Source organism: Corythoichthys intestinalis, chromosome 17, assembly GCF_030265065.1.
Source record: "Corythoichthys intestinalis isolate RoL2023-P3 chromosome 17, ASM3026506v1, whole genome shotgun sequence".
Classification (NCBI taxonomy): Eukaryota; Metazoa; Chordata; class Actinopteri; order Syngnathiformes; family Syngnathidae; genus Corythoichthys; species Corythoichthys intestinalis.
In genome coordinates, this window is record NC_080411.1 from 7,125,564 (window position 1) to 7,153,387 (window position 27,824).

Below are 27,824 nucleotides of genomic sequence, written 5' to 3' on the forward strand. Positions count from 1 at the left end.
AAACAAACTTTTCTCTGTTTACGCAGCGTTAAGAAAAATAAACTACATCACCATTTATTTTGAAAACGTAAACCTATTACAGGAAGTATTGCTTTTACACTTGACAGCGGAAGAATATGATGGTTTTGGCAAATTGCCTGCGATAATGGAACCAAGCCGCTACGAAGAGGACGTATTATATTCGCCTACACTACGGTCGAGTTTGAACTCCGAAATACTTCGGCTATCAGGTTTTTTGTCCAATATAATTGATTAATCCTCTAATGACGCCGCTGTAGCTCTCCGCGGTGAAACATAGAACGTCGTCTTTAGATTTTTTTCAAAACAGATAATCTATCTAGCTTCTATGAGGAACTAGAAAAAGCTTAACCAAGCGAATTGAAGATGGAGTGGACCGCAAATGGAAAGTGACGTTTAAAACCCTCTCGAACAATGCTAGAAGGAGTGGAAAGTGTGTTTTTCCGTATATGGTAGGACACCACCATTGCCCTCCGGAGATGTTAGATGTCCATACACGTCAGCACCTCTCCAGACAACGACAGCATTCATACAGCAACAACCCTCCACTGGTTTAAATTCTTAAAACAGCCATGCATCTGAAATCAAGGAGACAATGGACCACCGTCTTATTTGGGGTCATTCTCGGATTCACTGCGTGCTCTTGGTTGATTGTACCCCAAGTTCTCGAAAGTAAACGCAATGAATCCCCTTTGTGTTCCTTCAAAAGTGAGTCCGCAGTCGGGAAAAAATCGGGAAACCTCGCAGACCCCGTCGACAGTCACGTTTTCAAAAAGGAGGAGAGTCGAGGGAACAACAGTGGAGACGACCAAAGTGCCGTGAGTCGACCCAAGCAGTTTCTCTACGTGGGCGTGATGACGGCGAAAAAGTATTTGGCTTCCCGAGCTGTGGCCGCGTTCAATACCTGGGCGCGTTCAATTCCCGGGAAGGTGGAGTTCTTCTCCAGTGCTGGCTCCGAAGACGTGCACGTTCCTGGATCGATACCGGTGATCTCCCTTCCTGGCGTGGACGATTCTTATCCCCCGCAGAAGAAGTCATTCATGATGCTGAAATACATCCATGATCACTACCTGGATAAGTACCAGTGGTTCATGCGAGCAGATGATGATGTGTATATAAGGGGTAAATATGTTCATTATTTTTCTTTATTTCAGTAAATCTGTCATCGGATAATACAACCCTATTTCCAATGAAGTTGTAACATTGTGCAAATCATGCTCAAGCTATATTTAATTGGATTCACTACAAAAGACATGATCGTTAAAGCAACACTTGGTAATTTTTCAACCTTAATAAACTATTTTTATTACATTTGTAATAATACACTGCTGGCCAAAAGTAGGGTTGTTCCGATCATGTTTTTTTGCTCCCGATCGTTTTAGTTTGAGTATCTGCCGATCCCGATATTTCCCGATCCGATTGCTTTTTTTGCTCCCGATTCAATTCCAATCATTCCCGATAAATTTTCCCGATCATATACATTTTGGCAATGCATTAAGAAAAAAATGAATAAAACTCTGACGAATATATACATTCAACATACAGTACATAAGTACTGTATTTGTTTATTTTGACAATAAATCCTCAAGATGGCATTTACATTATTAACATTCTTTCTGTGAGAGGAATCCATCGATAGAAAGACTTGTGACTTTGTATATTGTGACTAAATATTGCCATCTAGTGTATTTGTTGAGCTTTTAGTAAATGATACTGAAGGCCATGCCCAAATGCATGATGGGAAGTGGAACCATGACAAGTGGAACCATGACTGTGCGTAGTGCTACCAATTGATACATCTTCTCTGCGATGGGATATAACATAAGGTGTTAAAAAGATCAATTGCTATCTTGCTTTCCCACATTGCTTCCCATGATATTTCTAATTTTAGGGAGAGGGATTGTAAGGCTTTAGCCAATTAAAATAAGGCTCTAATGGCTGCCAAAATTCACTCTGCTGATTTTACACTGCCTTTTAGTCTCTATATAGGCAAAACGGTGCCATTACAGATGGAGTGCAACAATGCGTGAGTGGGTCGTGCAACGCATGCATTAATTGCATTAAATATTTTAACATGATACATTTTTTAAAAAGTTCATTACCGTCGTTATCGGGATAAATTTGATAACCCTACCTTAAGACTAAACTAAAGACTCTGGATGAGTGTAACATATTATGTCTGTAACGTTAAATACAATTAGAAGACGATTTAATTAAAAAGTATATATATATTAAAAAAAGGCATGGCTGATATTTTTTTGCCGATTCCGATACTTTGACAATGACGTGATCGGACCTAATCGATCGGGATGCCGATCGATCGGGACGTCTCTAGCCAAAAGTATTGTAATTCTGTCAGATAATGCTCAATTTCTCCCAGAAAATGTTTGCAATTACAAATGCTTTGGTAGTAATATCCAAATATATTGCCTATATTCTTCCTCAAAATTTTGCTTCTCAAGTCCTCAGACAGTTCTTTGGTCTTCTTTTCTCCATGCTCAATGTGGTACACACAAGGACACGGGACAGAGGTTGAGTCAACTTGAATCCATTTTAACTGGCTGCAAGTGTGATTTAGTTATTGCCACTACCTTTTATGTGGCACAGGTAAGTCACAGGTGCTGTTAGTTACACAAATTAGATAAGCATCACATGAGTTTTCAAAGGGTGCCAATACTTTTGTCCGTCCCATTTTTGGGAGTTTTTTATGTAAAATGGTAATGATTTAAAAAAAAAAAAGTATTCCATTTTTTTTTTTTTTTTTTTTTTTTGTTCCTTGTTTTTTTTTTTTTTTATTATTGCAAGCAGAATAAATGAGGCTATTGCTACCAAAGCATTTGTAATTGCAATCATTTTCTGGGAGAAATTGAGCGTTATCTGACAGAATTGCAGGGGTGCCAATACTTTTGGCCAGCAGTGTATGTCGACTGAAAACTAGTTGAATGACACCTCTTTTATATCTTGAAGGGATCTGTATCGCTTTCACCGGCACTAATTAACTTTGAGGAGGGTGGCAGGAACCCTGCCACACAAAAAACTACAAATGTGCTTACTGTTTTACAGCATACGTCACTTCCCCTTTCCCCATTCATTGTAAGACAGAAGTCGATGCGAACGCTTTCACGAGAATTCTGCAAAGATGGTAGAGCAACAAGAGATAAAAGCCCTTTTCACACAGTCCGGAACACTACGAATATCGCGGGATTTAACCTTGCAGCAATTGTATGTGAAAACAGTTTCCCGGGTCGACTGACACTAAGATTACGTGGACATTTCAAGGGTCGCGTCTTAATATAATGTCCGGGACTTTTCCGAGAAGCGGTGTGCATGAAAGCAGGCGTTAAATTCCCGGGTCACAGCACAGAGGCTTTCTCTAGGATTGCCTCGGCTTACAGTGCGTACGACAGGAGAAAAAAAGTCTTAAATAGCATTATTATGTGAATTAGAATCATATTTTGAGACGATTCGACTATATACAACAATTTAGCAAAGCCCAGATGACGAGAAATTAGTCTTTTAATCTGCCGGTTAGCCACGCCTACCATTATAGGGCTCTCGCGTCCCCAACAGGTGGATGACGTCAGCAGAGTAACGATTTCATCTGATTTAGTATGCAGCCCATTGAGGGGGAATTATTCAGAAAGAGGAAAACGCGACGAAGAGAGCCGCAAAATGTCAGTGTTTCAGCCTCTCTACTCCAATATTTTTAAAGGATATTCTTTTTATCCAAGTATTTTTTCCCCAATAGCAAAATAAATGGCATGGTCATGACAAATAACAGTCTTGTGCTAAATGGAATATGAAATAATAAACATGCATTTATTCAGGAAGACATGGCAAAATTACTCCATAATGGTCAAAACTGTCGACTTCACCTTTATTGTCACACCTCCCGAACGATATTTTATGACACCTAAATCGGGTTTATGTCATTTCCCTTCCCCGGCTTCGGAGAATGTAAACAAACCAAGAGGTGTGACAGCTAGCTGACATGCTAACCCGAACCGAGTGATGTTTCAAAGTCTTCGAAGCGGAAAATCACACATAACTAGCCCGGATCATTTGACATGACGACTGGGTTGTCGGTTGTCTTTGCCGATCGGCAAACCGCCCGGCGGAGAGCAATTTACAGCTCGTTCCCCAGTGGAGGGCGGCTGCAGTTGTTGTGCAGCTAACGTGCAGCTAATGTGCATGAGGAGAGCTTTCTAAATGCCTATCAATGATCAAACGTAAGTAGTCCTTTATTTAAAAAAAGTTTGTAGTGTTTACTTTGTAATTGCTGTATTCGCGGCTATTTTTAACACAAAGTTGCAATTTCTGATCGGTGTAAAATTTGACAGAACATCGGGCACACCAAGAGTGCAAAAGCCGAGTATAGTGCTTGCCCGGTGGTGGGATGTGCGACACGGTTGCTAACCGTCATATGCTCTTGTTTAGCCACAACTGGATTCATTACCTTATTAATTTTCATCCTTCACACAGCCGCTGGAAACAGAAATGTTGATTAATCCATCTGCAGGCAACCTGGACATTGATTTTTGATTGAATGATGATTTTACGACACAGTGCGGGTGTGGACTGGTCTTCATAGGAAACGCAGTCTTCCTTAAGGCAAAACACTACCGCTTTTGTCCATCGGTTTCACTGAAATTGACTAAAACTGAAAAGCTACCAAGTATTTCTTTCATGTTCAAACAGATGAACTTGATTATTCTTTAACAAATAATCTATAACTTAGAATTTTATGGCTGCATTACAGCAAAAACTGAGAAATCTGAAGGAGGCTACTTAAACACCTGATTGGGACATCCCACAGGAGAACAGGCTAGTTGGGAACAGGCGGATGTCATAAATGGGTATAAAAGGAGCTTCCCTGAGTTGCTCAGTCATTCACAAGAAAGGTTCACCTCTATGTGAAAAAGTGTGTCAGAAAAAAGTCAGTTTAAGGACAATAAAAGGAATTCAGGATTTCATTATCTACGGTCCATAATATCACAAACGTTCCGAGAATCTGGAGAAATCAGTGCATGTCATGCATGCGAGGCCGAAAAACTACACATGATGCCTGTGATCTGCCCTTAAACATCACTGCATCACAAACAAGAATGCTACTGTAAAGAAAATCAGAAAATGGGCTTCACAATACTTCCACAAACCATTTCCATACCTGTTAAGTTGTAGAAATTGCAAATAGGGAGATTTCTGTTTGCCAACCCCGATGACGCGCGCACGCGCGCGCGACAATCACTAAGACAAAATGCAACCATTTTTTTTCCAAGTTCATTTTGGTCACAACACTTGTGTAAAAATTAACTACACTGTCAAAGAACCTCTTTTTGGTGGCATCAGAGATAGTCTTCAACTTGCTCCATGTATTGTCTGGCATCATGTGATACTGCTATGTTGCCTGTGTCATGCCAGTTCTCCTTGTTCCTGTAATCAACATCTAGGATATCCTCAGCTTTCCTGATCACATCCATTTGCACAAATTTGGACATCAGCTTCCTCAGCAGCCTCTTCATCTCATCAACCATCACTCCAATTAGGGTTTCGTCAGACTAAATCAGCAAGATTAAAAACATTAATTACATCATTTAGAAAATTAATCATATTTGTTTTTAAAAGTATCTTTGTCATGGCAGTTTTTTAATTGAATTGTAACCTAGAATTGAAACTTTATATTTTTTGTTTCAGCACAGTAATAATGATATAATGTAATAAAGTGTATAGTATACACTTTAGCTTTTGCATAATAGCGAATCTAAATGATTAAACTTCAAGTAAGTAACGATATGCTTTCTCACTTAAATTCATATATTGTGGGGGTAGGACCGCAGTGGTTTAATATTCCATGATGTTTGATCCACGAAAACACAGAGTAAAGCAGCGACTTCTTCCTCATTGTTCTCCCATCATTAGCTCTAATGCTATTAGCTTTAGGCTAGTTAGCTATCGCTGGCAGGTAAGACTTACGGCAATTACGTTGACGAACGTCGTTTTTCCCGAATACTGGAGGCCGACCAGGGTCAGCTCCATCTCTTCCTTCCAAAATAAAGACTTGAAACAGTCTAAAAGCTGGTTTATTAGTGCCAGCATCTTGGGAAGTCGGTGGTGCTTCGCCTCTTCCCTCCCTGTCAGATGATTGGTTGGGATTTTCCAGCTCTGAAGGGGAGTGAGGGCGGGGAAGTCGGAGACGGCCAGGCTATTCGTTGTTGGTCACTTTCCGAATCGGGCCGAATGGTATCGTTACAAAACGGTGACAAACAAAAACGTAAAAAAAAAAAAAAAAAGACATTTTTGGAAAATCGGGAGATTTGGCTTTCTAATCGTGAGGCGTGAGCATTGGGGTCAAAATCGGGAGTCTCCCGACCAAATCGTGAAACTTAACAGGTCTGCATTTCCAGTGAACACAATCCACAGCGCTATCTGGTGGATTGTGTTAAAATGAAGTTCTGTAAAGTGGAAAACGGTTCAATGGTCAGACGAATCACGATTTGAAGTTTTTCATGGAAAACTGGAATGCCATGTCATCCAGACTAAAGAGGGCAAAAACAGCCCAAGTTGTGAAAAGCACTCAGTTCAAAAGCCAGCATCATTGATGGCATGGGGCCGTGTTAGTGCCGATGGCCAAGCAGTCTTTTTCATGGACGGCCAGCTGCCATTTCAGACACAATGCCAAACCACATTCTAATATGTTGCCACAGTGTGGCTTACTAAAGTGGCCTTCCGGAAGTCCAGACCTCCCATTGATAATATATGGGACATTATACTGTAAAGCATAAATGTGAAAACCACGGCTTGTGGAACAACTGAAGCTGTACATCAAGCAAGAATGGGAAAGAACAGTTAGTGTCCTCTTTTCCCAAACATTTGTAACACATCGGTAAACCTAGCTCTTTTGGAACATATTCCAGCTATAAAATTCAGTTCCCCCCCCCCCCCCCCCCCCAAAACAAGAAAGTTGAATCAGTTTGAACATTAAATATCACATCTTTGTCGTGTATTCAATGAAACATAGGTTGAACATGATTTGAAAATACTAAAATTGTTCTCTATTTTTGTTTAACACAATGTCCCAACTTCCTTGGAATTGGGGTTGCAGTAAACATACTATGATGAATCATCAATGATGATGCTTAACTACACCTACTGACAGTAATGTAAAATCATAAACTATCTGTGGGTGTTACACTAAGTTGAACTGTGACCCAAAAGCAATTGCTTAATTGTTATTTTGGTTCATTATACATAATCATTACATAATTAAATTACTGCCATTATTGATGATTTACTATATTTGCGTAAACCTTAAAGGGACAGACAACACCTTGTATAAACAACTTTGATGTGAAAGACAGTTGTTCAAAGTTTAAGTATCCAAACTGCAAAATTCTTAGCTCTCTCGTAATGGAGAAAATAATGTTTGAAAACAAAAAAATTTGTGAAGTCAATTCTACCCACACACATATGATATTTCTTAATACCAAGTATGACAGGTTCGTACTTGTTAGTTCACTAGTCCGGCAAATTTACTGTAATTTTCGGACTATAAATCGTACTTGACTATAATCCACCACCCACCAAATCTGACACAAACACGGCATTTTTTCATAGATAAGCCCCACTGGACTATAAACCATAGCTGTCCACACTGTATTATGGGATATTTACAGCAAAAGATATTAACCGGTTATTTGACAGCAACATCATAAGACTTTCGTAAGACCAAATAAACCACCATAACCATTGCTTCAAGAAGCTTCATTTGGCCGTCACTGCTCCACATGCTGTCAACACTGTTGTCGTCCAACATGCCTCCTAGCATGCATTGTAGCTTTACAAATGTAAATAATTAAAATTCATGTTCTCTGCTAATTATTTCTTCAGTTACTTTTCCAGTTGTTTCATTAATTGCTAGTTATGGTTAGACATGTGCCGGTTACCGGTTTCACGGTTTACCGTGGTGTGAAAACGTCGCGGTTTCAAAACCACTAAAAATTTCCGTCATACCTTAGTACGGTATTCGCTATTTTTCATGTGCCAAAATGCAGCCGAAGTGGCTTGGTGCGGCACCGCTCACCCCTTCCCGTTTGTTGCCGTGAGTGTCACTAAACAGCCAGCAAACCCAAAAACAAATCCTCCAAACACAAGGCGTACTTTTCTTCAATTTATTGAGCTCTCAAATCGTGGTGAAATATACAAATAAATACATTTAAAACGTTGCACAATTGTATTTTTCCACGTGTGATTAAGTTCAACAGGATAGCAGTAGCACCATTAAAAAGTTCGCCAAAAACAAAACACACATTTTCCTTTCAAATTCAATATACAAACTAACTAAAACTTACAAAGACGAATGTTAGCCTAGGCTAAACTGGGAGAGCAGCTTCTTTTATGTCTCACAGCCGCTGAGTGAGAGAAAAGCTTGAATGAAGGGAAAAAGAAAAAGAATCGCGTCAAAGATCACTAATTGAGAGAGGAGGCCTCACTCCTCACTTTTTAAATTAAAAATTTTTTTTTTTTTTTTTTTTTCAGATGAAACCTTTCCTCAACAATATTTACATTTTAACTAATTTATAAAACTAACTTATACATTTTTAACTAACTTATTAACTTATGAATTCTTTGTTCTTTTTAACACAAAGGCATGGCATCATGTAGACTAGAGTTGACACAGTAGCTGAAAACGGCGAAACTTCACTTGAGCTTCCCCCCTCAAAAAAAAGTCATACAGTATATATTTTTAATTTTATTTAGAAGTGTTTTTACTTTTTATAGCAATTATTTTGTTCTTACTCTAATATTGAGCAACTTGAGCTGTGGCTGTGGGTATAGTGTAGGTTCTATTTATTTTAATTTTATATAATATTTGTTAGTTTTTGTTAATTTATTTATTTTCACATTATATTCATGTTCCAATTTGCAAATATGTTTTGAAAAAATCCTGTTCAATGGATTTTTATTTATTTATTTTTTTAAACCCATACATCTCAAAATTTTGGAGCTATAATTGCAATACCGTGAAACCGTGGTATTTTTGCTCACGGTTATTGTACCGTGAAAATCTCATACCGGCACATGCCTAGTTATGGTATTTGGTAACACTTAAGTTGACAGTGGCGCCATAAGACTCATAATTATGACATGACACTGCCATGAGCATTAACTCATTTGCCCCCAAAAAATGTATAAATACGTTCTATTTTTAATTGTTTCAGTGTTCCAAAAACGTATTTATACGTCTTTAACATTTTTTTTTTCACAAGAGACATCTCTAGGTTCTGATGCAACTTCGCTCCAAAGCACACCGCTCAAAATCCATTTTAAAGCAATAAAACTGGTCACAGGAGGGCAGTAGCTCATTTGGTAAGAAGTCATATCGGACCATGAAAGGAAATGAATGAAGAGAAATGGTCAGGAAACGGAAGTTGGAAGAAGTAAAAAGCTTGAGAAAAATGTGGAGAATGATGTAAAACACAAGCCACATGCCCCACACAAGTTCCCGAGGTGATTAGGTGAATTATGTTATGAGGTAGTGGTCACTACAAAAGAAATATTTTTAAAAATCTATCTTGATAAGACAGGCGGTGATGAGGAAAAAAATGTATCCCGTCTGCCGATACAGTCGTGGCCACAACAGTGTCATCTCTCAGTTCAATAGTTTAGTTATGTGTAAATAAATTGTTACTTTGCTATATAAAGCTCTATATGTCTTGTTGTTTATGTTATTTTGTAGAAGGAAAACATTATTCAGATGTTTGGGATGTCACAAAAGCAAAAAATACCTGGCTTATAAAGTCAAAGTTATGTTCGAAATGTATGCTTTTACAGAAAGCTCAATTTCTGTTTTTTCATCAGAAATTGGAGAATTGCTCAAACTAAGAGCTATTTTCTAATGCTGATTTCTATAGAATGGAAAAAGATATGAACTAACTTTTTTTTCCTGCTGAAAGAAGAGAGTCTAATCTTTCTTTTGGTGGGCTTATATAGCAGTAGAACAGAATTTTCTGTGGGCCTTGCAAAATCAGTCAAAATCCTGTAAAACGGCCGGGAGCGAAGGGGGTTGCTCCGGTGAAAATGGCTGGGAGTGAATGAGTTAATGAATGCTTATGACAGATATCATTTGCGAGATGACACAAAATGACATCATTTTTGAATAGATGTAAAAGATCCAAGCTAGACATAAATGGAGTTAGTGACATAATTTTCCTGGTGACTCTTAATGACATCTTTCATAAGCATTCATTATTTCCCATGATAGTGTCATGTCATGATTATGGCGGTCTTATGACGCTGCTGTTAAATAAGGTGTTACCTATTAACCCAAATGAATCAACAAATAAGCCGCAGGATTCAAAATGAGGGGAAAAAGTAGTGGTTGGCCGAAAGTTACGGTAGTTTGAAGAACGAACTCCCAGGCACAGAAGCATGAAAGTATGGTGGCTGTTTCTCAACACAAAGTACAGCAAGTTCGAACTTGGAACAGCAATGAAGACTTGATTTAGAATTATTAAACTCCCAGTTATTTGCCCTGATTATTAAAAAAAATATACAAATGTAGCGTTTTATCATATATGTGTCTAGTATACTAACTGCGGCAGTTACTGTATGAAAGATAATATTAAAATGTTATATCTTTAACACTTAATGGTTTTCACCTCTCTCATTACAAACTGCATTGTGGGATGCATGCCTCCACAAATAAGTCTGCATTAATGCATGCTCTGCAAACAAGGGTTGAGACACATCCGGAGTATTTGACTGGATTTGGCCAGATGTGAACTTGGAATTTGGACAGTATTCAGTACCCTGATACATCATCAGGGTACTGAATACTGTCCAAATCATGAGCGCATGAAAATACAAGCACAGAAGGGAATGCATGACACATCAGACTTGCTATTGAGAAACTGCCATAAACACTGCTGAGAACTCGAATTCATGCTTGGGACATTGGATATTACTGACGTCGTGAGGAAAGGCGTTTGATCGGCAAAAAGCATAGTAGCAGCCTTGATAAAATGTCTACCTGCATTCAGATACTTTTTTCTCCACTTTTACAAATCCGAAAAAAAAAAAAAATCGTTTTTTTCCACCCAATTCATTAAAACAAGATCTTTTCAACTGGGGTGCATATGATGATTTTCGTCCCTTTAACAAAGGAAAATTGCATCATGAACCAAAATAACAAAAGCAAGGTAGTGCCATTATTCAGCACTACATTTGCATAAACCTTAAGGATCCTGAAAAATGGAAGTCAACATCAATACATTAAGTGTGTTGTTAAGAAGCCTGGAAAATTTTTATAATAAAATAACTGCTAAGTACAGGTGTGTTCAAAATTATTTAACCCCACAGTTGATGAGTGTTTTTGCAAGATTGAGATTCATTTTTCATCTTGTTTATAATCACATCAAATAATGACATGTCAAAGAGACAAATACAACTGAAATATTTCAATTAATGGCCTTTCAGTGATTACCTCATTGACAAAATTATTCACATCCCGCCCCTCTCAAGTCCACCACTCTTAAAAACAAAGGTTTCCATCAGGTGTTGTCACATAGTTGATGAAAACATCTGTAGATGTGAATGGAACCCAAATGAGCAGCAATTAAGCAGAGTTAAAAGGACTGTGTCACATGGCTCTTTTTGGCAGTTAATGACATCTTTATAACATGATGAAGTCCACGGAATGGTCAAAAAAGATCAAAGAGGAGGTCATTTCATTTGATAAGGATATGGATATAAAAAGACAGCAAAAGGACTACAAAATTCAAGAGACACAACTGGTTTAAAGCTTAAGGCACAGTGGAAACGCTACCTGAGCGTAGTAGAAAGAGCTTACTGTCTGCAACTGCTGTGCGATACCTGAAGCAACAGGTGTAGAAAAATCACCGGGTGACAGCTGAGGAACTACAACAGGACATGTCATAGGAAGGTATTCAGATTTCATCCCAGACAATAAAGACGCACACTGCGAAATGATGGCTTCCATGCAATAACTCCCAGGCGCACCCCCCTGCTGACTCCAAAGCTCAAGAAGTATGCCAAAAACCATGTGGACAAACCACAAAGGCTTTTGGATGCTCTTCTCTGGAGTGATGAGACCAAATTGGAACTTTTTAGGCCGATGGATCAGTGTGGAGGAGAAAGAATGATGCCTATGAAGAAAAGAACACCCTGCCTACTGTGAAGCACGGTGGGGGGTAAGTCATGCTCTGGGGTTGTTTTGCTTCTACAGGTACAGAGAATCTTCCGCATGTGCAAGGTATTATGAATTCAGTTCAATACCAGTAGATCTTGGATGCAAATGTCATGCATTGACAAAGTTGCCCGAAAATCTTAATGAACTGGAGGCCTTTGCCCATGAGGAATGGGCAAGGATACCTGTGGATCACTGCAAGAAACTTGTGTGAAGCTATGCTTCACGACTAAAGGATGTTATTGTTGTAAATGAGTACTAAGTTTATACATACCTAAGTGGTTGAATAATTTCGTCAATGAAGTAATCACAGAAAGGCCATAAATTGGAATATTCCCCAAAATATTTTTGGCATTTCAGTTTTATTTGTTTTTTTGACAAGTCATTATTTGATGTAATTATAAACAAGATGAAAAAGAAATGTCAAGAAACATTTATCTACTGTGGGGGTTGAATAATTTTGAACACAACTGTTTATGTAAGAAAATGACCCTGAAAAACTAGGTGACAGCGGGTCTGCTGACGACCTTAAAACCACACCCATCTCAAGTGACAAATGTACACTACATACTATACTGTACTTGTCTTAAGATGGAAAATGGGTGATATTCTGTTTAGCTTGTTTCATATGCTACATAAGATATGAGTGCCTGCTCAGGGAGAATTATCCCTCTCAATACATTTTGCACATATTGCAGAGGTGTGCAGTAACATCTTACATTTACACCATTGCATTTACTTGCATAACATTTTGAGAAAAATGTACTTTTAACAGTATTTTTACCACACCATACTTTTGACTTTTACTGGAGTAGATTTGTGAAAAAAACCCCCGCTAATTTGGACTAAACTCGAGTTGTTACATTTTTCCTCTACATATAATATTTGACTTAATTTTTGCCAGAGATGCCCAGCGTCTCTACAAGTTTCAACAATGAGACGTCACAACAACAATCACATGACTCTATGTACCAATCACACGTAACAATGAAGTTACATGACCACGCACCAGCTTGCAGTTGGAAGTCCTATCATCACGCCGGGGTGTTCAATTACATTACGGTCATATAATAGGTTATAGTACAGTATAGTAGACTACGGGAGGGGTCCCCAACCCAGTCCTCAAGGCCCACTGTGGGTCCTGGTTTTTGTTCCAGCCGATCCAGCAAAGGCAGTTGAACCAATGAGGCTTCTGCTAAAACAAACCACACCTGACTGCAATCAACTGATTGCACTTGTAAAACACCAGATTGGGGAAAAAGTGTCGTCATCTTGTTTGGTAGGAATGAAAACCTGCACCCACAGTGGGCCTTTGTGGAATAGGTTGGGGACCCCTGGACTACGGTATATCTATATATACATTTTCGGAGGACTACTTTTACTTAAGTAATATTATTTTGAACTAACGCTACTATTACTTGAGTAAAATTTTTGGCTAGTTACTAGGGGTGTAACTGTACACAAAAATCTCGGTTCGGTACGTACCTCGGTTTTGAGATCACGGTTCGGTTCTTTTTCGGTACAGTAAGAAAACAAAATGCAAAATATAAATGTGGTAGTTGTTTATTACACACTTTTGTGCTTTCAACAATAGGAACATTAGCCTATACATAGCTAGAATTCTGCTCAAAAAGTAGCGGGTATTTAAAGGTAATAATCCAACAACAATTTGCCTTTCAGACCCCGTGTATTGGTCAGCTTTCTTTCTGAAAGAAAGAAGAAAAAAGAAGTCCTGTGCTAAAGAGAAAATGAATCCCGATGACAAAGATTTTACAAATGAAATGCCTCAATGAATCATTTTTTTCCCTTATGAACAGTTTTCAAAAGCTTTATTGGTGGATTTTCTCAAGTTAAAGCGCCACACAGAAATTAATAAATTTAATTGTGGACTCAGGATCTGTGTATTATTATTTAATTACAGGTGTTTTAGCTCATTTCAATTTATTTTATTTAAATGGGCTATTATTTATTTTATTATGTGTTTATATTTTACAAATGTGATGTAGTATTCATTTATATTGTATATTTTATGTTGCATAACTTTAGTTCCTATGTGAATATTAGTTCCTACTTGTTTTGTTGTGGTAGGAGGGTTATGTATTGAACACGGGGCCGTGTTGGTTATTAATATAGCAGAGAAGACAGCAGTAAATCAACAAAGGCAAGTCAACTGTGCCCCGATCTACCACTCAAGAGATCTGATGGACTCAAAAAGTAGGTTACGGTTGCATATTAGTTTGAAAATCGACCGGATCCACCGTATTTTTACACGAGTGACTTCCGGTCTGCCCGATCCTAGCTACCTGTAGTAGTATTGACGCAGGAGGGCCGCGTCTCGCGTCAAATAATAAACTCTGCCGTTCCTTTCGCGTGCGTCACGTTGAGCCGCTTCTGGGACACGTCTAACACGCGGCCGCACTGCGACTGGTGTGTATTGGCTGATTGACTTTAACGCCCGCGTTTCACTGCGTTCTCGCGGCGGCCACGTTGTCGCGCCGTTGACGTTTCTGGGTTATGCTGTCCTACCGTGTTGGTCCTCATCATAGTAAAAAAGACTTAGTAAATATAATCTACACAAAGAAACTGTAACCCGATCGACTCACAGCCTCGAAAAGTAAGAGTAATATTACGTCAGAAACTCGTTCGGTACGCGTCCGTTCCGAACCGAGCACCACGTACCGAAACGGTTCAATACTATTACATGTACCTTTACACCCGTACTAGTTACCCACCTCTCCCTCTTGTTACTATCTTCAGGCAATCTGCGCCCACATTCAAATGGTTGTGGGTTTCACCTCCACAACGATAGGAGACAGTCTGTGTTCACACATTTGATCATAAACTACTGGGCTATGTGTTGTTTTCTTATTTTCTTTAACCTTCATGTTATCCTTCTACTTACTTTCACCCTCTTTAGGTGAGAAACTGGAGATGTTTCTGCGCTCTCTGAATAGCAGCAAGCCTCTTTACCTTGGCCAGACTGGTCTGGGCATGGCAGAGGAATTGGGCAGACTAGCACTTGAGCCTGGGGAGAACTTCTGCATGGGCGGACCTGGGATGATCTTCAGCAGGGAGGTGCTACGCCGGATGATTCCACACATTGGTACTTGTCTCAGGGAGCTGTACACAACCCACGAGGATGTGGAAGTGGGCCGGTGTGTGCGACGCTTTGGAGGGACGCAGTGTGTCTGGTCCTATGAGGTACCGATAGTTATTCAACTGTTTATTTCCAGCTCACTCAGGTTCATCTAACATTCATTTCAGCATTTTTAGTCCACTGATACAGTTACAACCCTTAACCCTTTAACACCTGACCGTATTTTGGCCAAATTTGCATGCGTATGACGTTACCTTTATATTTCCAAGAAAAAAATTGTTCACAATGGCCTGGTTGGGTCCCTTTTTTCAGGACACCATAACCTTCATGTCCAAACTGTTTTTTTCTTCATTGACCAACTATAATCAATATTTGGACCCAGAAAGACAAAAAAAATTGTAATATAAATGTCCCATTGACAACCAAACATGCTCAACGAAACGTTTTGAAGCTTGATAATATTTATTCAACTTGTTAGGATAAACATTCAACATGAAAAAATGAGACTAAGTAGTTTTATATTTGATAATTCAACAGAAACAGGAGCCATGGTCATCAGCGTTTTTGTTCTTTCTACGTACTATGGTCAAAAGAGGCTATATACGTACAACAGACCAACAGTGTAAAATAGTGCATACATACATACAGTGGCATGAAAAAGTATCTGAACCTTTTGGAATTTCTCACATTTCTGCATAAAATCACCATCAAATGTGATCTCATCTTTGTTAAAATCACACAGATGAAAAAACAGTGTCTGCTTTAACTAAAACCACCCAAACATTTATAGGTTTTCATATTTCAAAGTGGACAGCATGCTAACAATGACAGAAGCGGGAAAAATAAGGAAGTGAACCCTCTGTCTCAGGAGAATTAAAGAGCAATTGAGACCAATTTTTACCAAACAATTTAAGTCAGGTGTGTGCCCAATTACTGATGAGTGGTTTAAAGCTGCCCTGCCCACTATAAAACACAAACCTGGTAAGAATTGTCTTGATATAAAGCTGGGAAAGGATACAAAACCATTTCTAAAAGTCTGGATGGTCATCAACTGACAGTCAGAGAAGTTGTCTAAAAATGCAAATAGTTTGGCATTGTTCCTTTATACCCAAGGACTGGCCGTCCACCAAAGATGACGCCAAACGTTCAGCGCAGAATACTCAGAGAGCTAAAGAAGAACACTGAGTGTCTGCTAAAGACTTACAGAAGTCACTGGCAAAGTCCAATATCTCTGTGCACCCATCAACTATATGTAAAACTATGGCCAAGAATGGTGTTGATGGGAAGGCTCCACAGAGGAAGCCACTGCTGTCTTTAAAAAAAAAAAAAAAAAAACATTGTTGCTGGTTTAATGTTCACAAAAACGCACTTGGACACTCCACAGAAGTTTTGGCAAAATATTTTGTGGACAAATGAAACCAAAGTTGAATTGTTAGGGAGTAACACACAACGCCATGTGTGGAGGAAAAATGGAACAGCTCCACAACACCAACACCTCATCCCCACTGTGAAGCATGGGGGAGGAAGCATCATGATTTGGGGCTGTTTTGCTGCCTCAGGGCCTGATCAACTTGCAATCATTAACGGAAGAATGAATGAATCACAGCTCATCACAGCTACAGGAAGTAAAGATGTCCGATCACGTCATTTTCAAAGTATCGGAATCGGCAAAAAAATATCGGACATCCCTTTTTTTAATATATATATATATATATATATATATATTTTTTTTTTTTTTCTTTTTTTTTTTAAATTAAATCGTTTTCTAATTGTATTTAACGTTACAGACATAATATGTTACACTCATCCAGAATCTTTAGTTTAGGCTTAAGGTAGGGTTATCAAATTTATCCCGATAACGGCGGTAATTAATCTTTTTTAAAATGTATCACGGTAAAATATTTAACGCAATTAACGCATGCGCTGCACGACTCACTCACGCATTGTCGCGTTCAATCTGTAATGGCGCTGTTTTACCTATATATAGAGCTAAAAGGCAGCGTATAATGAGTAGAGAGAATTTTGACAACCTTTGGAGCCTTTTTTTATTTGGCTAAACCTTACAATCCCTCTCTCAGCAATTAAAAATATCATGGGAGGCAATGTGGGGAAGAAAGGTAGTAGTTGATCATTTTCTTAACACCCTGTATTCTTTCCCAACGCAGAGAAGATATATCAATTGGTGCCCCTACGCACAGTCGTTGTTGCACTTCCCATCATGCATTTGGGCAGAACAGTTAAATCACGTTAAAATATTTAACGCAATTAATGCATGCGCTGCCCGACCCACTCACGCATTGTCGCGTTTAATCTATAATGGCGCCGTTTTACCTATATACGAATAGAGCTAAAAGGCAGCGTAAAATGAGTGAATTTTGGCAGTCTATGGAGCCTTTTTTTAAATGGCTAAAGCCTTACAATTTCTCTCAACAATTAGAAATATCGTGGGAAGCAATGTGGGGAAGAAAGGTAGTAGTTGATAGTAGTTGATAACACCCTATGTTATTTCCCAACGCAGAGAAGATATATCAATTGGTGCCACTACGCACAGTCGTGGTTGCACTTCCCATCATGCATTTGGGCAAAACAGTTAAATGGCTGCAGTATCATTTACTGAAAGCTCAACAAATACACTAGATGGCAATATCTAGTAACAATATACAAAGTCACATTTATCCTTTAAGAATTACAAGTCTTTCTATCCGTGGATCCCTCTCACAGAAAGAATGTTAATAATGTAAATGCCATCTTGAGGATTTATTGTCATAATAAACAAATACAGTACTTATGTCCTGTATGTTGAATGTAAAAATTCGTCCGAGTTTTTTTCATTTTTTTCTTAATGCATTGCCAAAATGTATATGATCGGGAAAAATTATCGGGAATAATTGGAATTGAATCGGGAGCAAAAAAAAAAAGCATTCGGATCGGGAAATATCAGGATCGGCAGATACTCAAACTAAAACAATCGGATCGGGAGCAAAAAAAACATGATCGGAACAACCCTAACAGGAAGTGCCCGGTTGAAGTTACTGCTGCCAAAGGGTGGGCCACCAAATATTAATTATGATAGTTCACTTACTTATATTTCCCCTTCTTTCTTTGTATGCGTACTATCCTCATTAAAATATGAAAACCTATAAATGTTTGGGTGGTTTTAGTGAAAGCAGAGTTTTTTTCATCTGTGTGATTTTGACAAAGATCAGATCACATTTGATGGTGATTTTATACAGAAATGTGAGAAATTCCAAAACGTTCAGATACTTCTCATACCACTCTTAGCAATTTTTCTACAATATTTCCAAAGAGAATTGTATTTTTTTTCGATATTTGTTAACAAACAGGCAAATTCTTATTTCGTATTCCTTCAACAGATGCAACAGTTATTCTACGAGAATTACGAGCACAAGCAAGGTTTCATCGACGAGCTCCACAATAGCAAGATCCACAACGCCATCACACTCCATCCCAACAAATGGCCCGCTTACCAGTACCGACTCCATAACTACATGTTGACTCGCGAGATCTCAAGACTTCGCCATCAAACCATTCTGCTCCATCGGGAAGGCCTCATTATGACTCACCTCAGTGACACAGAAATGTCGTGGGAGGACCAACAGCTGGGAGGACCACCGTCCTATATGCGGTATCAGCCCAGTGACCGAAATGATGTAATTGAATGGGATTTCCTAACAGACCGGCATATTTATTCTGCCGTGGAAAACAAGATGGCCCGACAAAGTCTCGGAAGCTCTCTTCGGACCGCGTTAGAAGACATTATCCTCCAGGTCATGGAGATGATTAATGAGAATTCAAAAACTCGTGGACGTGTTATAGAGTTCAAAAAGATTCAGTACGGCTACTACCGAGTGGATCCGATGCACGGGGCTGAATACATCTTAGACTTATTACTACTTTACAAAAAACACAAGGGACGTAAAATAACGGTCCCTGTGAGACGTCACGCATACCTTCAGCAGTCTTTCAGTCGACCTTTCTTCCATGAAACTGAAGAGTTAAATGTAGCTGAACTGGTGACGGCTATCAACGCACAATCCCAGTCACTGTCTTTTCTACCCAACTCTCTCAAGTTTTTGTCTCCTTTTCAGTTCTACGAGTCTAACAGAGAAATAGGGGAACAAAGCCAAAGGAAAATTAACATCCTCGTCCCCCTTTCTGGTCGCTATGACACTTTTGTCCGTTTTATGGAGAACTTTGAAAAAGTTTGTTTGATCCCCAAACAAAACGTTAAACTCTCTGTGATTCTGGTGGACAACGAGAGCGCCGAGAACAAAGGAAAACATGTCCAATTGATCAAAGATTACCACAGGAAGTATCCCAAAGCTGACCTGGCAGTGATTCCGATGACTGGAAACTTTTCCCGGGGTTTCGCTTTGGAGCTCGGCTCCTCACTGTCTGATAATGACACACTACTCTTCTTTTGTGACGTCGATCTTATCTTTAATGCCGATTCCCTGCAAAGATGTAGAGATAACACTATTCAAGGGAGCCAGATCTATTTTCCTGTCATATTTAGTCAGTACAACCCGAAGATAGTCTACGCGGAAAAGGCCCCGAGAGAAAATAATTTCGTTCTTACTAAGAAAAGTGGTTTTTGGCGCGCTTACGGCTTTGGAATAGCCTGCATCGTCAAGAGCGATCTGCTAAAAGCCGGCGGGTTTGACACTTCAATTTTTGGCTGGGGTTTGGAAGATGTAGATCTTTTCACAAAAGTTATTAATTCGGGTTTAAAAGTTCTGCGGAGTCAAGAGCCAGGGATCATCCATATTTATCATCCTGTCCATTGCAACTCGAGTCTTGAGCAGAAGCAGCTCAAAATGTGCCTTGGGTCAAAAGCTAGCACTTATGCTTCGACAATGCAGTTAGCGGAGCTGTGGATGGACAAACACATTGGAGGGTACAATAAAACGTCATCATGACATATAAGTTTACCTCAGTTTGAGAACAGACTCTGCAGTGGACTATATACTGTATCTGCCGTTTTTGGTAGTATTCTCTGGCCAATTATTCGAAGAACTTAAAGCGGACCACGGATAGAAAGACAAGATAAATGTTAGTACGAATAATTTGATATTTAAACCCCTCTTAATGTTTTCGTTTTAATGAAATTATTTTAACTAGTAGGTCGCCATGGTCGTTGACATGGTTGTTCCGATCATGTTTTTTTGCTCCCGATCCGATCCCGATCGTTTTAGTTTGAGTATCTGCCGATTCCGATATTTCCCGAACCGTTTGCATTTTTTTGCTCCCGATTCAATTCCAATCATTCCCGATAAGTTTTCCCGATCATATACATTTTGGCAATGCATTAAGAAAAAAATGAATAAAACTCGGACGAATACATACATTCAACATACAGTACATAAGTACTGTATTTGTTTATTATGACAATAAATCCTCAAGATGGCATTTACATTATTAAAATTCTTTCTGTGAGAGGGATCCATGGATAGAAATCTAATTCTTAAAGGATAAATGTGACTTTGTATATTGTGACTAAATATTGCCATCTAGTGTATTTGTTGAGCTTTCAGTAAATGATACTGTAGCCATTTAACTGTTCTGCCCAAATGCATGATGGGAAGTGCAAGCATGACTGTGCGTAGTGGCACCAATTGATATACCTTCTCTGCGTTGGGAAGTAACATAGGGTTTTAAGGAAAAAATCAACCACTACCGTTTTTCCCCACATTGCTTCCCACTATATTTCTAGTTGTTGAGAGCGGGATTTTAAGACTTTAGCCAATTAAAAAGAGGCTCCAAAGACTGCCAAAATTCTCTCTACTCATTTTACGCTGCCTTTTAGCTCTATATATAGGTAAAACGGCGCCATTATAGATTGAACGCGACAATTCGTGAGCGGGTCATGCAGCGCATGCGTTAATTGCATTAAATATTTTAACGTAATTTTTAAAAAATTAATTACTGCCGTTTACGCAATAAATTTGATAGCCCTACTTTAAGCCAAAACTAAAGACTCTGGATGAATGTAAGACATTTTGTCTGTAACATTAAATACAATTAGAAAACGATTTAATTAAAAAATATATATAAAAAAAAGGCATGTCCGATATTTTTTTGCCGATTCCGATACTTTGAAAATGACGTGATCGGACCTGATCCAGAGCGGTGACATCACATAAGTACGCTGCCGGACTTCCATAGTGTCACCTTTTAACTACATAAACATGTCATCAGTTCTGCCCATCCAATTTTAACCCGAGTGGAACGTTAATGAAAAGGACAGCAAAACCAAAATTAACAGGAAAGACTGGATGAGATGAGTAGCGTTCATGTGTCAAGTTTGCTACTGACAGTCAATAGAGAAGGAGAGTGATATCAAAAGCTGTTTGCAGATCTTCACAGTAAACCTTTGTGTGATCCAACTTATTCCAATATTATTATGGAGATAGTTAACAACCAGAGCTTTACAGTGAAATAAAGCAGTTTGATTATTCGTGCATCACAGGACACGAAAATATTGATGTAGTTTTACTCTACTGAGAAGTCTAATGGCATCTAATGACATCTTACCTTATTTGAATGAATGAATGAATTTATTGTCATTGTCATCATCAGTATCATTGACAGTTGCAGAGTGTGGGATAGTTTGGCCAGAAAGGAGAAACATTGACACAGAATATGGAATAATTTGCCCGAAAAAAGACGATGACAGACAAAGGAAGACGGGGAAAAAAGCAAATGCTTATCGATACCCGTCCCCCAACAGCCCGGGACGCACAGTCTAGCATGTTAGTGTTGCATAGTCCATTTTTTTACTCATATATCTTTCAAAAAGTCATTGATTGCCATGGCATTTCGCAATATTGTCCGTTGGTTTGGTGTAGGTCTCATTGTAGAAAATATTTTGTCCAATGAGCTAAGTGTCCAGTCAAGGAGCTCCATCTCACAGCAGGTAAAACACAGCGCTCACATTGCAATGGCAGATCAGTAATCTAATTTTACTGGAGGGCATATCTTCAGAGCAAGCAATGTTATTTCTTAGTCTCTGTCCCTGACATTTAATCATCCTTTGTTTGCCTTTTTGTTGTGGGAACAATTTGTAGCGGATGTGTGTGTGCAGTGCAGCTATGACTCATTTTGGTCCATTTTTGTCACGTAAAAGCGCTGTCCAGTTCGATCAATCATCCTGCCGCTGTTCTCAGATTTATCAGATTTATCAGTGTTGCTCCTGAAGCTTGTTTCCCGGTGAATAAGCGACACGGAAATAATTTTTTTTTTTTTTTTTTTTTTAAACCTGTCCTGTTCAGCTGTTTGACACGGAGAATGGATGTCTAAGTGCCCGGTTGGTCTGAACAGTTTTAATGTTTCACATTGAGAGTATGACATACTCCCATTGTGATCATTCAACATACCTCGTAATTATGACAAAGCAGCGAACAGGAAGGGTTTATGGGAGAACAGAAGAAAAGAAACACAAGAGAAGAAAGAAAATAAACACAACAACAAGAAATACATTGAACGTCTACATTAATACTAATATGTTGGTGCTATCGTCAGCTAGATGTATTTCCGGTTGACACCATGTGGGGGGCCTGTTGACCAGGAAAAGAGGGGGACAGGGTGGGGGAGTCTATAAGATAAGTGATTGAAAGAGGTAGAGAGTACACAAATCAGCTCTGTGATCTAGAACCCAGTAATCGTGTGAATCCCTTGTGAGTGTAAGCCCGTTGGCGACCGACCCTACGGCGCCCCATCGCCAATCACGGCACCGGGACCCCCCACCCGAGCGCGCCCTATCACATCCAGTCACATGCGAGCCCCACCAAGCACGCGACAGCCACACAAACGAGCGGAAACGCCACGCGGGTACCATTTATTCGAAAACGAATAAATGTATTAAATTTAGTTTGATTGCTGGCTATTCGTATCATTTTTCTGCCCAACAAATTATTATGCCTTATTTTGCACACTGAGATCTAAGAGGCAGAGAAAGGCGAGTGGATCAGAGCGTTCAGATTTGTAGTTCAGACCGCGCCGTTTATTGGCATAAGCTTGGGCAACTCAGTCACAACAAACATAAGTATCATATAATAAAAAATACAACAAGAATAATATTCATATCTCTTAAAAAATAATGTTCACAAAAAGAAAAGTCCTTCAATCTGTATTAATGAGGCCCTATTCTCACAAAGTTAAACAACAATGCAAAGAGGACTGGCATTCACAAATTCACCATCAAAATACATATGCAAAATACACATAAAACTTAGTTTGGTAAAACTCTATTTAAACATTTTAGCAACTCATTTAGCTCAAGAAATACACTTGATGGCAATATTTAGTCACAATATAAAAAACTATGATGCTGGGAGCCATTATCAGGAGTCTTGTATGTTGTGACGACAACATACAAATTAACATAAGGCACAATGGACCCACACTAAAAAGGAAACTACTGTGTCAATCGAGGGACAAAACGCACTCATTGGCTTGATCTGTAATTAATTTAAAACTCACCATTGACACCTTGTGGTGTCTTTAAATCGGTACCTTACATAGTTAAAGAGTGACACTGTGGAAGGACGGCAGCGTACCCATGTGACGTCACCGCCCTGCGATGTCAACAACAATGGCGAGCTACTAGTTAATTTTTTGGTTTAAAATTTTATTAAAAAGAAACATTAAGAGGGTTTTTAATATCAAATTGGTATCCTATAAGACACTCCCGCCACCCCCCAAAGTAAGACGACGAAGAAAAACAGACCAGTTGCGCGCAGCAATAGTTTGTTAAAAGGAAATGTGACTTGAGAAATCCAATGTAATTGGAGACCCATTTTAAATTAATATCAATTGTTACATTACCTTTGTACAGTTGGGTATGGTTATGCCTCTTTTTTGTGGGTCTACCTGTGCACCAGGGTTATTTTAGAACCTAAGAAATGTATACAGTATTTAAAACATTTTAAAAAGTGTAAGTCGTAAGGTATGATGATGAAATTGTTCAATCAATTATGGTATATTACTAAAAACTGCAATTTTTGCTGAAATTATGATGGGACTTTGCTGTGGTCGATGAAAATCTATCATGTCACGTCCTCGTTGATTTTGGGATATTTCGGGGGCACGTCCTCTTGATATCAGGTCACGTCCTGTTGATTTGGTGACATTTCGGGGATATAGTCATGTGAAAAAATTAGGGCACACCATTAAATATTCAGTTCTTTACTAAGCAATGTTCAAATATCTATATCTGATCTTGTTTTTCTTTATCTCTGGGAAATAAAGTGATTTAAATGCTGGTAAACAACAAAAATTAACATTGTTTTACTCATTAAACCAAATATAACAAAAAAAATGCATATTCTAACTTCTAACTTCACACTCGGCAGGAAGTGGGTATAATTATTTTCAATGAATAATACCCACTTGGACGCCACAGACTGTATGTATAAAAGTGTGAGTTTAAGAGGACGCTCACTGTTAGCATTGGCCTATTGCTAACATGAACGCAATTGTTACGCTAATGCTACGAGTTACATTTATTGTGTGATGATCACTCAGCATGGCAAAGGCTAAAGCAACATTGCATATTCTCTCTGGCAAAGTAAGAAAACTAATCTTACCGTGTATGCAAGTCTGGAGACTGGAGAGCAGCGGCACATCAGATGAGTGACACAACCAGACACTGCTACGATGCAAGCTAAATATTGTCACAGATTGTGAACATGTGATGGAAACTATTGTGCATTTTCGTTTCGTTGTCATCTCGTCAGACGAAAACTGGTATTAGTCAAGTCAAGTTTTAGTCTCCCAAAGCATGTTTTTAGCTCGTTATCGTCTCGTAAGCGTCGTTAAAAAATTGTTTGATGACGAAATATTTTCGTAATGGTTATCGTTGACGAAAACAACACTGCTACCAGTCTTTGATTTCAGTTTGAAGAAAGTTTGCCCCACTCCTCAACGCAGAATACTTTCAGATTTGAGATGTTTGAGGGGTTTCTTACATGTACAGCCTATTTCAAGTCGCCCCACAGCATCTCAATGGGATTATGATCTGGGCTTTGACCCTGCCGTTCCAGGACTCTCAATTTCTTCCTTTTCAGCAAGTCCTTGGTGGATTGACTTGTATGTTTTGGGTCATTGTCATTTTGCTGGGTGCAGTTTCGCTTCAACGTAATTTTTTCACAGATGATCTCACATGTTCCTCAAGCACCCTCTGATACACGATAGAATTCATGGTTGATTCTATGATGGTGAGCTGGCCAGGTCCTGCTGGAGCAAAGCATCCCCAAACCATGACACTTCCACCTTCATGCTTCACAGTTGGTATGAGGTTCTTTTCCTGGAATGCTGAATTGGTTTTACGCCAAACATGTCCTCTCATCTGGTGTCCAAATAATTCAATTTTAGATTCATCTGTCCAAAGAACATTATTCCAGAAGTCCTGGTCTTTGTCTACATTCACTCTTGCAAACTTCAGTCAGACATTCATGTTCCTCTTGGAGAGCAAGACACTACAAAAGCTTCAAAAGCATCTCACAAAAGTCATTTCAGCCGAAGGGGCTAACACAAGTTATTACGTGGTAGGGTGTCCTAACTTTTTTTCTCAGTTAGAATATGCATGTTTGTTGATATATTTGGTTTAATGAGTAAAAATGTTATTTTTTGTTGTTTACCTGCAATTAAATCATTTTCTATTCCAGAGATAAAGAAAAACAAGATCAGAAATTGATATGTGAACATTTCTTAATACAGAACTGAATATCTAATGGGGTGTCCTATTTTTTTCCACATGACTGTACGTCCGGTTGCACACGTATCAATGGCATCGACTTACTTGGGCGCCAGTTGAATGTCAATGGGCTGTAATGGTATGTTTTTGGTCGAAAATAACAAGAACTTGTGTTTTCCTGTCATTAATAATGAACAGGAAAATTGAATGTACATGGCAGTCAATGGCATGGATGTGCATGGCTGTCAATGGCATTGACTTACTTGGGCACCAGTTGGTTGTCATGGTAAGTGGTCAAAAATAACAAAAACCTATGTTTTCCTGCAATTGAAAATGAATGGGAAATTTGGACGTACATGGCTGTCAATGGCATCCCATTAGAAATGAATGGGCATGTTTTGGGCGAATTTTGGGGTATCCGTAGGTTTGCGTATTCAACTTTCATTGCCCCTTACTGTCCTGGAATTTTTTTTGTGTAAATTATGTGATAAGGTCAAAAACTAGAACAAGTAGCTTTTTTTTTTTTTCTAAACTGTGTTTACAGGCGAACGGAAAATTTTGGGGGGTCATTCTAAAAATTCCCTGCATTGAGCGAATGTTACGGTCTTTTCAATATTTGAACAGTGCCGATAGGTCAAACTGTTCGGGCTGTGCAGCGTGCCGAAGAAACGCCATTCAGTTTGAAAAAAAAGGGGGAAAAAAATGCAAAGCCCCATCTAATAGCTAGCTATGGTAAGCCTAGATTTATTGCCCCACCACTCCCAAAAATATTTTCCATATTTTAGTAGTATGTGAATTTTAATAGTAGTTCAAACTACACATTCCTTTTAAGTTTATAGTTAATGCAAAGTGTGTGTGTACTACTATACATGTTCAGTATGTATATATGTGCAGTACATACACAGGCGTGCATATAAAGCATATGTATAGACGTGTACAATGCACATATACTATACCGACTACTTGTGTAAATATGTATATAATGGATTAATTATGCAATAAATATACACAGTACATTTCACAGAGCAGCTCAGGGAACATAACAGTCTCTTAATGTCTCCTGCCCGAATAGCTGGTTCTCACAACACGTGCTAGTATAAAAAAAATGTACCCAACACCAAAAAGCTGGTACGCATGGACAAAATGGGTTTTGTAATAAGAAGAGCGTTTAGACGGGGGGGAAAAAAACTTGAGTCTTCTGAGGCAGTGTCTGTTTGAGAGCGTATTATGGCTATTGTTTCAGGCTTTGCTTTTCATGCAGCTGCAGGTGTTGGATGCTTTGAATACAGTACAAGTGAAAATATTTGCAACAACTTTAAAATTCCCAGTATCTACCACACATTCCATATTAGGGCGAAAGAAATGTTTAAGTAAATAAAGAATGCCAGCAGTCTGTTTTTTAGGTCTAAAATTGTAATGTACGCAATGATCTTATTTTGACTTTGACACTTTCATCATATTTTAGCTTACATTTCATTCAACAATAAAAATGATTTGAATGGTCACTGTATATAGTGGATTTTTTTATTTTGATCAAATTAAACTGCGCCTAATAATGTGTTCAAAAGGCCAAGCCATGAGTGTGAAATTATAAACACGTAATTGAAGCCACTGCCCAACCCATTACTCATTGCTAAATGAATGGAATTTTTTTTATGCGCTTATCAACATTCCATCCTTCACTTGATGTACTTGAATCAGAATGTGAATTGTGCACACAATAATCCAGTCTCCTACCCTTACTAAGCATTGGTGACTTTTTACTCATGTTATAAGCTCTTTTTTTC

General features: G+C 38.7%; 2 protein-coding genes across 2 annotated transcripts; one reads left to right on the top strand and one right to left on the bottom strand.

Moving 5' to 3' along the window:
* Positions 1 to 115: 115 nt before the first annotated feature.
* On the top strand, positions 116 to 27,531 carry chsy3 (chondroitin sulfate synthase 3). The gene is made up of 3 exons (XM_057818376.1): positions 116 to 1,140; positions 15,141 to 15,424; positions 18,695 to 27,531. Exons 1-3 carry the CDS (start codon positions 591 to 593, stop codon positions 20,258 to 20,260), a joined length of 2,400 nt encoding a protein of 799 aa, XP_057674359.1. The 5' UTR covers positions 116 to 590; the 3' UTR covers positions 20,261 to 27,531.
* On the bottom strand, positions 4,006 to 6,392 carry LOC130905225 (ADP-ribosylation factor-like protein 8A). The gene is made up of 2 exons (XM_057818388.1): positions 5,992 to 6,392; positions 4,006 to 5,576 (listed from the first exon to the last, which is right to left on the bottom strand). Exons 1-2 carry the CDS (start codon positions 6,112 to 6,114, stop codon positions 5,364 to 5,366), a joined length of 336 nt encoding a protein of 111 aa, XP_057674371.1. The 5' UTR covers positions 6,115 to 6,392; the 3' UTR covers positions 4,006 to 5,363.
* Positions 27,532 to 27,824: the final 293 nt, after the last annotated feature.